General features: G+C 40.3%; 1 protein-coding gene across 1 annotated transcript; it reads left to right on the forward strand.

The window, feature by feature from the left end:
* Positions 1 to 191: 191 nt before the first annotated feature.
* Positions 192 to 11,071, forward strand: si:ch211-140m22.7 (uncharacterized protein LOC570370 homolog). Its single transcript, XM_041807236.1, has 7 exons — positions 192 to 348; positions 569 to 635; positions 3,636 to 3,741; positions 5,206 to 6,402; positions 7,717 to 7,780; positions 10,314 to 10,438; positions 10,751 to 11,071. Exons 2-7 carry the CDS (start codon positions 591 to 593, stop codon positions 10,780 to 10,782), a joined length of 1,569 nt encoding a protein of 522 aa, XP_041663170.1. The 5' UTR covers positions 192 to 348; positions 569 to 590; the 3' UTR covers positions 10,783 to 11,071.

Consider the following 11,071-nt stretch of genomic DNA (forward strand, 5'->3'; position numbering starts at 1 on the left):
ATAATGACGATAAAAAGACTTTAACCGATTAAATAAAGCTTTAAATTAGCGATTCGACTGATTAAGCATTCATTTATAGACTATCAGAGTCGATCAAACACCATATTAGTGGCAATTACTGTGTCAATAATCGACTGTTAATGGCTTCTTTCTATAAAAAAAAGTAAAATAAAGACTTGAAATCATATGTGAGAGGACACATGTTGGAAGGAAGGGGGCGGTGACTGGTTCTCTGAAGGCTTACATAAAAGGTGATATCTCAGTCTCAGTTATGTCCATGCTGCTGTGAGAGAACTGCCTGTGAGACTGAACATCTCCGAAGCTTGAAAAGGCCCTTTTAACCAACAGGTAATGTAATTGATGCATTTTTATTCCAGTAGTGAGCGTTAATTCCGATACAGGCTGGTCTTTGTTTCACAGGAGTGTGCAATGTAGCTTTGAATGTAGTTATTTTATCACGCATGGCGTCAATATATCTAATATTTAAAATTAAAGATAATTTTACGTGTTTGTTGTTGCTGATGTCGTGATTTCTCCTTATGTAACCTAATTCATTGATGCCCAGCAGCTCAGGCAGACCGCACGGAAAGATGGCGGCTTCCCTGTTGAGGATAGGACGACTGGGTTGTATGAAGGTAATCATGTTTGCAGCTTTAAATCCAAACTTTAGTGCCTTTTTTTCCTGCTTTCATGGAAAATGCAGATCCGGTAAATTCTGGTAAATTAGGCTGTTGCTTCCTCGGTTTTCCACACTTTGAACAAACCTCATGGTACCATTACTTCCCCCTGCAGATAACAATGATTTCAGCTCCTTTCTCAGCTCACTAAATGTGTTTTTCTTGTTGAAACATGCATTGGTGAACTTTATAGAAGCAAGAGTTATTGTAGACTACTTAAATACAGCTGTATGAGGCTTAACACAGACACACAGGCCTGGCAGCTGAAGCTCCTTGACTTTCTGAGTGTGCAGATAGTGCTGACCAACATGGGAGGTGTGGTAAATCTATAACATGGAGCTATAGGTTGTATGAGCATGCTTGTGCAAGGTTAGAGGGCCCCCACCATTATGAAGGCAGTGGTTGGACTGGAAATCGTCCATGCAACACATGCTAGCAGTGCACATGTTTACTAAGAAGAGTCTCTAACCTTTTGTTTACAAGGAGGATTAATGGCTTTAAGTGCTCTAAACTTTCAATACAGGGGAATAGAGATACACGAGAGATAATGAAGACAGTCTTAAAGGACAAAATAGGTTAAATCTTGTGTCTGTTTTGGGTGTAAACATGGTAGATTTAGCTAGGGCATGTTGATAAACTTCAGAAAGTCTAAGTGTGTAATGTTTGTGGAATGATCTTTTGGCAGACATAATATTTGTTCTTGATGACTTTGTCTTTTGTATGCAAGTATTACAACGAAATAGGATGTTTTGTTTTTGCAGCAGGGCTTTACTAGGGCTTCTTATTCAGGGCAAATATAACCATAAATATGCCATTATTAAGCAGTTCATTTTTTTAAATACATTCACCCTTAACACTCTAAACTAACTGTCTGAATGCTTTAGAAGCAAGCAATAAATGACCTAGTTTCTAGAAAATACAAAAACGTTTCTATCTGCGATATTAAGAATGCACAGTGTTATCCATACGGTATCGGTATCAATAGATATTAGCTCATTAAGTTAGTTATTGGCAGATATGAAAGTATCTATCAGTTTTTACTACTGATTCATTGTAAACATCGACCTATAAAGGTTGAATGTATGAATATGTTTGTGGATTTTAAGGCAGAACCAACAGACCTACTGTACATCAGCTGAAAATCTTTCATTGTTCATCCTCATTCCTTAAACTTTAAAATCTGTTTTGAGGACTGAAGTTTGGTCTTTAGGTCTGAAATACTTTAATATACAGAATATTAGATTTTGCCAATATCAGATATGCCAGTATTTCTGGATTATTTTTTATCCATACTGTTATTTAAATATAGTTCAGACCTAAACTTCAGTCCTTAAAACACAATTTAAAGTTTGAGGACTACCAAAGCAACAATTTTCAGTCCTTAACAGACTTTAAAGTGTAAGGAATGATGATGAATAAAGAAAAAGACTTCAGCTAATGTACGTCTGTTCGTCTAGCCTAAAACTCAACTGACTTATGTTTGTTCAGCTGATATTTACAGCTGATATAGGATTTTTTTTACAGCCAAAATATTACGTAGAAGTACTGGGCAGATCTTAAAATTTCTGACCATATTTTCGATGTACTTTTTTCTGCTAATACCTGCTGATACCAATAACATGCCAAACATACCTAATTTATAACATATCAGATTATCTGTATTGGCTAAAGGGATTAGGAAATCCTGGATATCGGCAAAAATCCAACATCATATATGCCCAAGTAATGTATTTTGTGAAACTGAAAAAAAATGTCGTTACTCATTCAAAGGTTTTGTTAGTTTGTGCAAGCTCAAATGTGGGGAATTAACATTTGAATTGTTCAATCGTAATTAAAGTATCTTTGATTTTTAAGTCCATTTTTATCTCAATTTTGCACTTCATGAAAAAAGCTGTGCTACACTATTTTTCTATACTGAAATGAAAGATGGAGAATAATAATTAATTTGATACAAAATAGTCCATATTTGCCAGTTATGGCTATTTGCAGGCTGTTTTTTTTCTGAATAAAGAATAACTCAAAATACCTTTTCATTTAACAATTAATTGGTACAGTAAATCTGACTGAATCCTAATTGTTAAAGGATGTTATCATTTTACATTGATCTCCATTCAACAGCTACAATGTACACACATTTTTGCAACAAAGTCAGATTTTTGGAATGCATTTACTTTGAATTTTAAAAAGGGTTAACAATGAATAAGGGATGTAGGATACAGCTCTCAAAAAATGTACTGTTATAAACTGTTAAATGTGACTGTTTTTGAGGTAGTGGTGATGTTCCCTTGGGGCCAAATATGAATGAAAACACTGGAATATTTGCCATGTGTGATTAAATCTATGGACAGAATGAGTCCATCCCATCATGCACAACTAGCACAACTAGTAAATGGCATTTTATAAGACTAAAATACATAAAACATGGTTTATCAAACACCATCCCTGCGTTTTATTGAACTTCATTGAAGTTGAATTATTGAAAGAGAAAGGCAGTATCAATAAAAATGCATAAAATCTAGCAGTAATCTAGCTTGTTTGCATTCTGCAGCCTCCCCACTAGATGTCACCTTATCCCAACCACTGCTCCTTGAAGGTAAACAAAAGGGTCATGGCCCATCTCAGCACTCCAGAGCAGCATGCTGTCACTGACTTAAAGATGGCTCCTACCAAGAAAAGACGACCTCTCTTAGATCAATATATTAGTTTTTGAGGAAGGAAGAAGCAGTAACATAAATCTGCGAAATGATAGATACTGTGTTGATCCTGAGGGAAATTTAGGAATTCCAATTCAACAACAAATAAAAATGCAAATCCAAATGCATTGCTTTTAGCTCTTTTTTTTAGCTCAGCAACATGGCAACATTCTCCCTGCAGACAGTTATAAAAGTTTGCATGATGAAATTTCTCTATTAAATGTTTATTTTGTTTTCTCTTCTGTCTTTGTGTGTTCATCGTCAGTGTTTGCAGGCTGAGAGCTGGTGCACTCTGAGAAGAGCGCCTGCTGCAGCTGCAGCTCTCAGCTCAAAATCTGGTGGTTCTAAGAAGTCGTCAAAGAAGGGCTCAGGTAGGTTTTCTTAAAGTCACTCCTACCATATTGCCATGTGGCCAAGACTTAACAGCTTTGAAATGATCTTCCACAGCTCAATAATGTCAGCTTTTGCATTTAACTGATAAAAAAATCGGAATCACCTAAATAGACTTGACTTTGAGACAAAGCTTAGATTAGGTTAAGCCAGATATCTGAGAAATTCCTCTGTCCATTCATGAACGAACCTACCTGGAGGGTACCTCCACCTCCCCTCTTCTTGGAGTGAAAACATTCAGTTAACATGGTTTGCTTATCTAACACATGTAGTGGACATGTCAACATACAGGTACTCGACACTAGAGAGCAATGACAGATTTGACATTTTGGTTGAAAAGTCTGCATTAAAACAACATTTTCTTAATAGAATCTTACTGTACTTGTGGGTGTATTAAAAGCATGTTAGGTAGTGACCCTTGGCTAAAGACCCCTAAATGTGATGAGCCAAACTGAAAACCCAAACCACAATTTGATTCAAGACTGCACCAGTAGTTGCACAAGTCTGTCGGCAACAAATGCTTCAGCTCTTTTTCAAATGGAGTCGTTTAATAGCCAGAACATAAGTTAAGATTCAGTTGTTTCTCTGAACCCCTAAGGCTTGGCGTGCTGAAGGAAACTTTGAAGCTGATGAGGGCTGAAAGCTTTACAATACTAACCTAATGGTTTGGACACCATTGCATACTTTTTTTTGTGGCCACAAGCAACTCAACCTCTTACTTTCAAATAGGAGGTATTCATGATCATGCTGCACTGATGACAAAAGGATCAATCTTTAGCTTTTGCATGTGTCAGTATGCAGTCTAATGCACTGCTGGAGTAAATATAACAGAAAGAGGCAAAGGTCAGGAGTTGGATCCCTATGGAAATGCCCGCCATGTCATGGTAAAAACAACAGCTGTTTTGTCATAGCTGCAGGGTCAGGGTTCGGTACTGTAAATAAAAGGCCTTTAACTGTTGTTAATTGGACTGGCTGCAATTGAAATTTTAAACTGGATTTGAGAAAAAGAATAAGTGACACTTGTGCCACAGTTCCTGTATGTACTTCCTGCTTTTTTCCTACAGGTATAGATGGGCATTTTACTAAATGAAAGCCTACAAGTTGCTATTGTGTTTTGACTGATTTTATTTTAAAATATAACATTAATATTCTAAGTTTTACAACACGGAAAGTAAGCAATTCAAGTTTTAATGTTTTTATAGTATGTGTCTCATAGCCTTATGGCTAAATTGTAGGCTTCTGATGCTTCCATTTTTTTATATTTCTTTTTATTTACCTGTTAATTTGTACATGTATCAAATGCATCATGATATCTCTTGGATTTCAGTGTAAAAATTTGGGATTTGGGGGGTTTATACTGGTCAATTTTTATTTAAGATAGTTCATTTACAGATGTTTTTAGGAAATAATTTATCTTGTCTGCTTGCACTCCTCCTCCTTCCCAGACAAAGACCAGGCTAAAACATACTTCGATATAGAGAAACTTGTCCAGCACAAGACATATGAAATTCCCAAGAGGGATGTTTCTCAGGCAGTAACCTCTGCTGCAGCAGCAGCAGAAGCAGCAGCAAAAGCAGCTGCACCACCTGCTGAGGTGGCCACACCAGTTGTTGAAGCCACACCTGCAGTTGAGGCCGTTGCAGAAGTCACACCAGCTGCTGAAGCCGTTGCAGAAGCTGCACCAGTAGTGGAAGCTGTTGCAGAAGCTGCACCTGTAGTGGAGGCCGTTGCAGAGGCCGCGCCTGTAGTGGAAGCCGTTGCAGAGGCTGCGCCTGTAGTGGAGGCCGTTTCAGAGGCCGCGCCTGTAGTGGAGGCCGTTGCAGAGGCCGTGCCTGTAGTGGAGGCCGTTGCAGAGGCCGTGCCTGTAGTGGAGGCCATTGCCGAGGCCGCACCTGTAGTTGAGGCCGTTGCCGAGGCCGCACCTGTAGTTGAGGCCGTTGCAGAGGCCGCACCTGTAGTGGAGGCCGTTGCAGAGGCTGCACCTGTAGTGGAGGCCGTTGCAGAGGCTGCACCTGTAGTGGAGGCCGTTGCAGAGGCCGCACCTGTAATGGAGGCCGCTGCACCAGTTGTTGAAGCTGTCGCAGAAGCTGCACCAGTTGTTGAAGCTGTCGCAGAAGCTGTTGCAGAAGCTGCACCAGTTGCTGAGGCTGTCGCAGAAGCTGCACCTGTTGTGGAGGCCGTGATAGATGCTGCTGCACCTGTGGTCGAAGCCATAGCAGAAGCCACACCTGTGGTCGAAGCTGTAGCAGAAGCAGTCGCTGAAGCCGTCACAGAGGCTGCACCTATTGTTGAAGCTGTTGCTGAAGTAGTAGCTGATGCCGCACCAGTTGTTGCTGAAGTGGTTGCTGAAGCCGCACCAGTGGTTGAAGTAGTTGCAGAAGCTGCAGCAACAATAGCTGAAGTTGCTGCCGAAGCAGCTGCCCCTGAACCTGAAGCTGCTGCAACAGTTGAAGCTCCAGAAGCTGTTGAAGCAGCACCAGAAGAACCTGCAGTGGAAGCGGCCCCAGAGGTCCCAGTTGCTGAAGCTGCACCTGCTGTTGAAGTTCCTGTAGAAGCTGCTGCTGAGCCTGCCGCTGAAGCTGCCCCTGTTGAAGCTGAAGCTGCCGCTGAGGCCCTAGCGGACCAAGTTGAACCGTTTCAGGGTACACACAACTACCTCCCCCTCCCCCACAATCCTTCTCTTTTCCTCTGGACCCTGCAGTCTACCAACAGTCATTTTCATCACCACTTATGCAATTATACAGTAGTCGTTTGTGATGAGTTTTAATGATAAACTGTAAGGATACCGAACATCACAAACACACTTCTTTTTTTTGGTTCAATGAAAAAGTTGTTCCTCACAACCCTTTGGTATCACTTAAATCCATAAGCTTCAAATACCATTTACCCTCTTCATTCCCTATCTGCCATGCCACTAGCACCATTGCACCATACGCCTGGCTCACCTTTCCTGTAGCCATAGTTCAACTCATTGTCTTATGTGTTTGCACTGGTCCTGCCATCCTAGATAAGATGCATGTACTAACTGCACAACAGTTGGCCATGAGACTTTTTGCATGCTTTATTTTGGACACTTTTCTTCTGTTGAAGTTTTCCACTTACTAATTTCAGCAGCTAAAACCATTCACTACTTTTGTTTCCTGCCATTTCTTTGTTCCTTTTGAATATGGTTGTGCAGTTTGTTCTCTCCACCTTTTCCGGATGTTTCCTTTGCTTTTAGGATTCACAGTTTCTTTCCATTTCATTTTTTTTAAGCACTTCCAGCGTAGAAAACAATTCTCAACACTGCCCTTTCCCTGGTTTTGTATTGTGGTTTTATTAACGTGTTTGTTTTGATTTTGCAACTTTTTTGTTAAAGATAATGTTAACGATAATGCTGTTTGTACTGATAGAGAAAATGTGAAGGTTTCAGGCATTCACCAGTCATATTTTTGTTCTTAACCTCAAACTTCTCTCCTCCTTCTTCCCTCACTCTCCTCCCACTTAATTTTAAGTGGCATGGTAAAAGTAATGTAATCACTCCCTACATGGATGGGTGAATTGTTGGGTGTATCTGGTTAATGGATAATGTGTAAATGTAAATTTCCTTCCTTTTTTTTGTCATGGTAAATGTTACGGGTGGTCCTGTACCCTGGTTGCTCTGTGTAAAGTCAACTTTTGAATGTTTTTTTGACTACTGGCGGCCTGTACTGTACAGCAGTTCTGTCAATGTGTAGGCTAGCATGACCTATCACAGCAACCTTTTAACCTTTTGACTGACCTTTTCCTTCTTTTGCCTGTAGCTGGCTACTCTTTCTAGCACCCAAAGTCTTATGTGCATGTGGGTTAATCTTAAAACTGGATTGGTGGTTATTTGTTCTGCCTAAGTGGACAGTTGAAATCCCAATGTATGGTTCTGATTTGTAAGATTTTGTGTGGAAGTGGTATTAATTTACTTTTCTTCCTGTGACTTGCAGCTCAAATGGACCCGATTCAGAAGCTCTTCTTGGACTCCATACGCGATTACTCCTCAAAAAGCCAGTAAGTCTCAGTACCTCCAAAATGCTCAGTGCATCTATTTGTGGCAAATGTTGTGGTAGCATATTCAAAAAAAGTGATCATGTTAACTGGTCTAATTGTGGATAAAAGTGTTACAAAAGGGTCAAGGCTCTGAGTCAAATCCACAACTGATTTATTGGGAACTGTAGATCCTGTTCAGGTGGTACCTACTCCCCTAGTTGAGCCAAACCATCATGGGATACATTTTCACAGAAATTAGCTTATTAAATTCTAAGTCATGTCACAGTCATGGTGGAATCTCTCGAGGTAAGTCTTTAAGTCATTCTGCTTCCAAATAGGGACTTGTGAACCATGTTTAGGAGTAGAGACCTAATGAATGTTCTCTTATATGGTGTTCTCATCATACGTTCAATTTTTCAGAAAGCGTCAAGATTAAAAGTTGTGACAATTTTTACATTTTCAGAAATAGCTGAGTCAGTACACGACTTTCCAAATCATTTTCATGGGACAACTAGACTTGATTGAGGTTCTTGAAGACTTTTAGCCTCTCCTTCATAAGGCTTCTTCAGTTCTAAAGAGACCTGGGCCAAAGCCAGAAGTTATAGCCTCTTTTGACCATTCACATGCTGGGTGGTTACCTGAGTCATTGACATAATTTCACCTGAGGGCATGTCCTCCTGGGCCTCTTCAGGTTTGCCGGGGTCACATAATGTCAGCTCCTGTCATCCAGCTTGAAAGCGCTGTTTGGATTACTGTCTGAAAGGAATCCAAGGCGTACATATGTATGTAGGGGATAAGAAGTCTCTCCCTGCCACCTCTGTTCGAAGATGTTTTTTCCAGCTTGACAAAGGAGGCTTCCTTGAAACCTCTCTTAAACTAGAGATCTTCTCTGGCCAGTATCCGAACATTGCAATCCTTACAGGAATGTCTTGTATCATTTAGATGTAGGTGAACAGCAGAGTCCTGACCAGTTAGTGTTCCTGTATTGGGCTGTGTGTTTTTGTTATGGTTAAAGCCTTTTGGAGGCAATACATCTTAAAGAACCTCAAAGTCCAGTTGCCCTCTTGACAAAGATTTGGATAAACAGGACCTGGATAAATGAGAACCTACACAGACTTCAGTCAGTTGATTAAGTTTTTAGCCATTTATATATCCAAAATGAGCAAAGGATCATCACCCTTGTCATCTTGTTTTCTCTGTGTGCAACATGGAAATAATGTAATATTGGCATTTTCATATAGAAAGCCATTTGGAGAACAGGCAATCTCTTGGCATCTGTGGTGCTGCTCCCTTATGGGAATGCCATTCTGTCCTGTGCATGACTTCACAAGATCCATCTGATGGAAGTAGTGTTTCATTAATGACAGTGGGACAGAGGATTGTCATAGATAATAATTGTTAGGCCTTGGTTTTCTTCAAAACAACTACATCTACCCACAGCCACTTGGGGGCAATTTTGGCCCCCTTTTAGACAACAGAAGTGCCCTTGTCCTGCTGGCTCCAGTACTCTTAGGAACTTGTTGTTGTTTTACCAAGTCGACCTTCAGTTTCAAGTATTTTGCAATACTTGAAACTGAAGCAGGTAGAGTCGTGCCAGGCGTCCATCGGCTTTCCTATGCTTGTCCAGGGTTCAGTCATGGTGGCAGCAGGCTGATAAAGTTTACACATCCCTCTCCCTGTCAGTCATTTCCAGCTCCCCTTAGGGGATTCAGAGTTGTTCCCAGGATAGATGGACTTTATCATCTCTTCAGGGAGCTCTGGGTCTACCCAAGGGTCTCATTCAGAATGAATCAGAGGCTGATACAGATGCAGATGTTTTTCCTTGCCTATTTTGATGTGAGACAATGCCAAAATTTTCTCTTGTGTTCCAGCATGAAAATGGATCCGTTTGTCCAATAAGTCACATCTACCTTATAAGAAACCTCTGAATCAGGCAACAGAAACATCATCTTCTGGCATCAGTCCATACCCATGTTATTTACCTATGACTGATGTTTGTTCCAAGGCTTTCATAATAAACTGATGCATCTGTGCATCTCTTGTCCAAATTGGATGCTTGAATGTTGGACTTGGACTTGCTCTTTTGGATGCAGAGGATCAGCAGCTCCTTACCTTATCTCCAAGGCTGAGCCCAGCCATCCTTCCAAGGAAACTCATTTCAGCCATCTAAATCTGTGATCTTATTTCTTCAGACACTTCCCAGAGCTCTTGACCATAGGTGAGGGTAGTCACCTATGAGAAAATGAAAGCATACTCCAAGCTCGACTGCTTCTTAACCACAAATGTCAGATGCATTGCCCTGACATTTGATGCTGAGAACTGCTCTTAAGATGTTTGCCTTTAAAATAAGGTCATCTTATTAAATGCCTGTGTAGTTTTCTAAAACTCTTGTGACTTTAGTTTAACTGTATGATACCTAAGACTGAGACCAAACTCCCTTTAGCCAGTGAAACATCCAAATCTTGAAAAATCCACTAAATCATTAGCTGATATAATTAATTTGAGAATTGTAAGCAACAAGTGTGACTGACTACTAACCTTTGTCTTCCTTTAGGGCGACAGGTGGGCTAGTCGATGCCGGTGCAGAGTACGAAAAGGCTCTGGCAGAAGAGATAGCAAAGCTTCAGAGACTTTATGGTGGTGGAGACCTCACAGCTTTCCCAGAGTTCACATTCACAGGTTAGTCTAGCTAATAAACTACAAGCTGGCATGCCTTTTTTGGTTATCATTGTAATCACATTTTTGTGACCTTGATAGGAATGAATCTTTGTTGATCAGTATCTTTAAGTAATGTTTTCAACAGAACAGGGCCTTTGAGCTCCTTTACTCCTATCTTTTAAAAAATGTAGTCAATAGAACAGATTGTCTATGATTCAGACCAGAGCTATAGGTGTGAAAGGGTCCTTAATCTTGTCTTCTTTTTGATAAACAAGCTCTGACGTAGGTACTTGAAATGTACGTAATCACCCATTCCTCTTTTGTGTTTTTCAGAGCCCAAGTTTGACGAAGTTGCCCAGAAGTGAACACCAGCACTTTAGCAAACATACTTTTCTACTGTCGCCTTTCTGCCTGTACATCTGTGCTCCATAGTGGACCATTAACAGTCTACTTGATGTCAGAGTAACAACAAACCCCTGCCTCCAGCTTCGTTTGTGAGAATAGAGCCTTTTCAGTAGTTAGATATTGTATGGGAGTGTACTCTAAAGCAATAGATGTACATTTATGCAAGAAAAGGGAACTCTGAGCTGTGAAATAAGCTTTGTGTGTTAAGCTGAATGTAGAAAAAAAGAAATAAATTCCAGTTCATATTTA

Source organism: Cheilinus undulatus, linkage group 15 (genome assembly GCF_018320785.1).
Source record: "Cheilinus undulatus linkage group 15, ASM1832078v1, whole genome shotgun sequence".
NCBI lineage: Eukaryota > Metazoa > Chordata > Actinopteri > Labriformes > Labridae > Cheilinus > Cheilinus undulatus.

Bases quoted from the DNA above. Each gene is read 5' to 3' on its own strand.
- si:ch211-140m22.7 (XM_041807236.1), top strand. From the start codon at position 591: ATGGCGGCTTCCCTGTTGAGGATAGGACGACTGGGTTGTATGAAG. The intron at 3,742-5,205 runs GTAGGTTTTCTT...CCTCCTTCCCAG, and splicing joins GTCGTCAAAGAAGGGCTCAG to ACAAAGACCAGGCTAAAACA. The intron at 7,781-10,313 runs GTAAGTCTCAGT...GTCTTCCTTTAG, and splicing joins GATTACTCCTCAAAAAGCCA to GGCGACAGGTGGGCTAGTCG.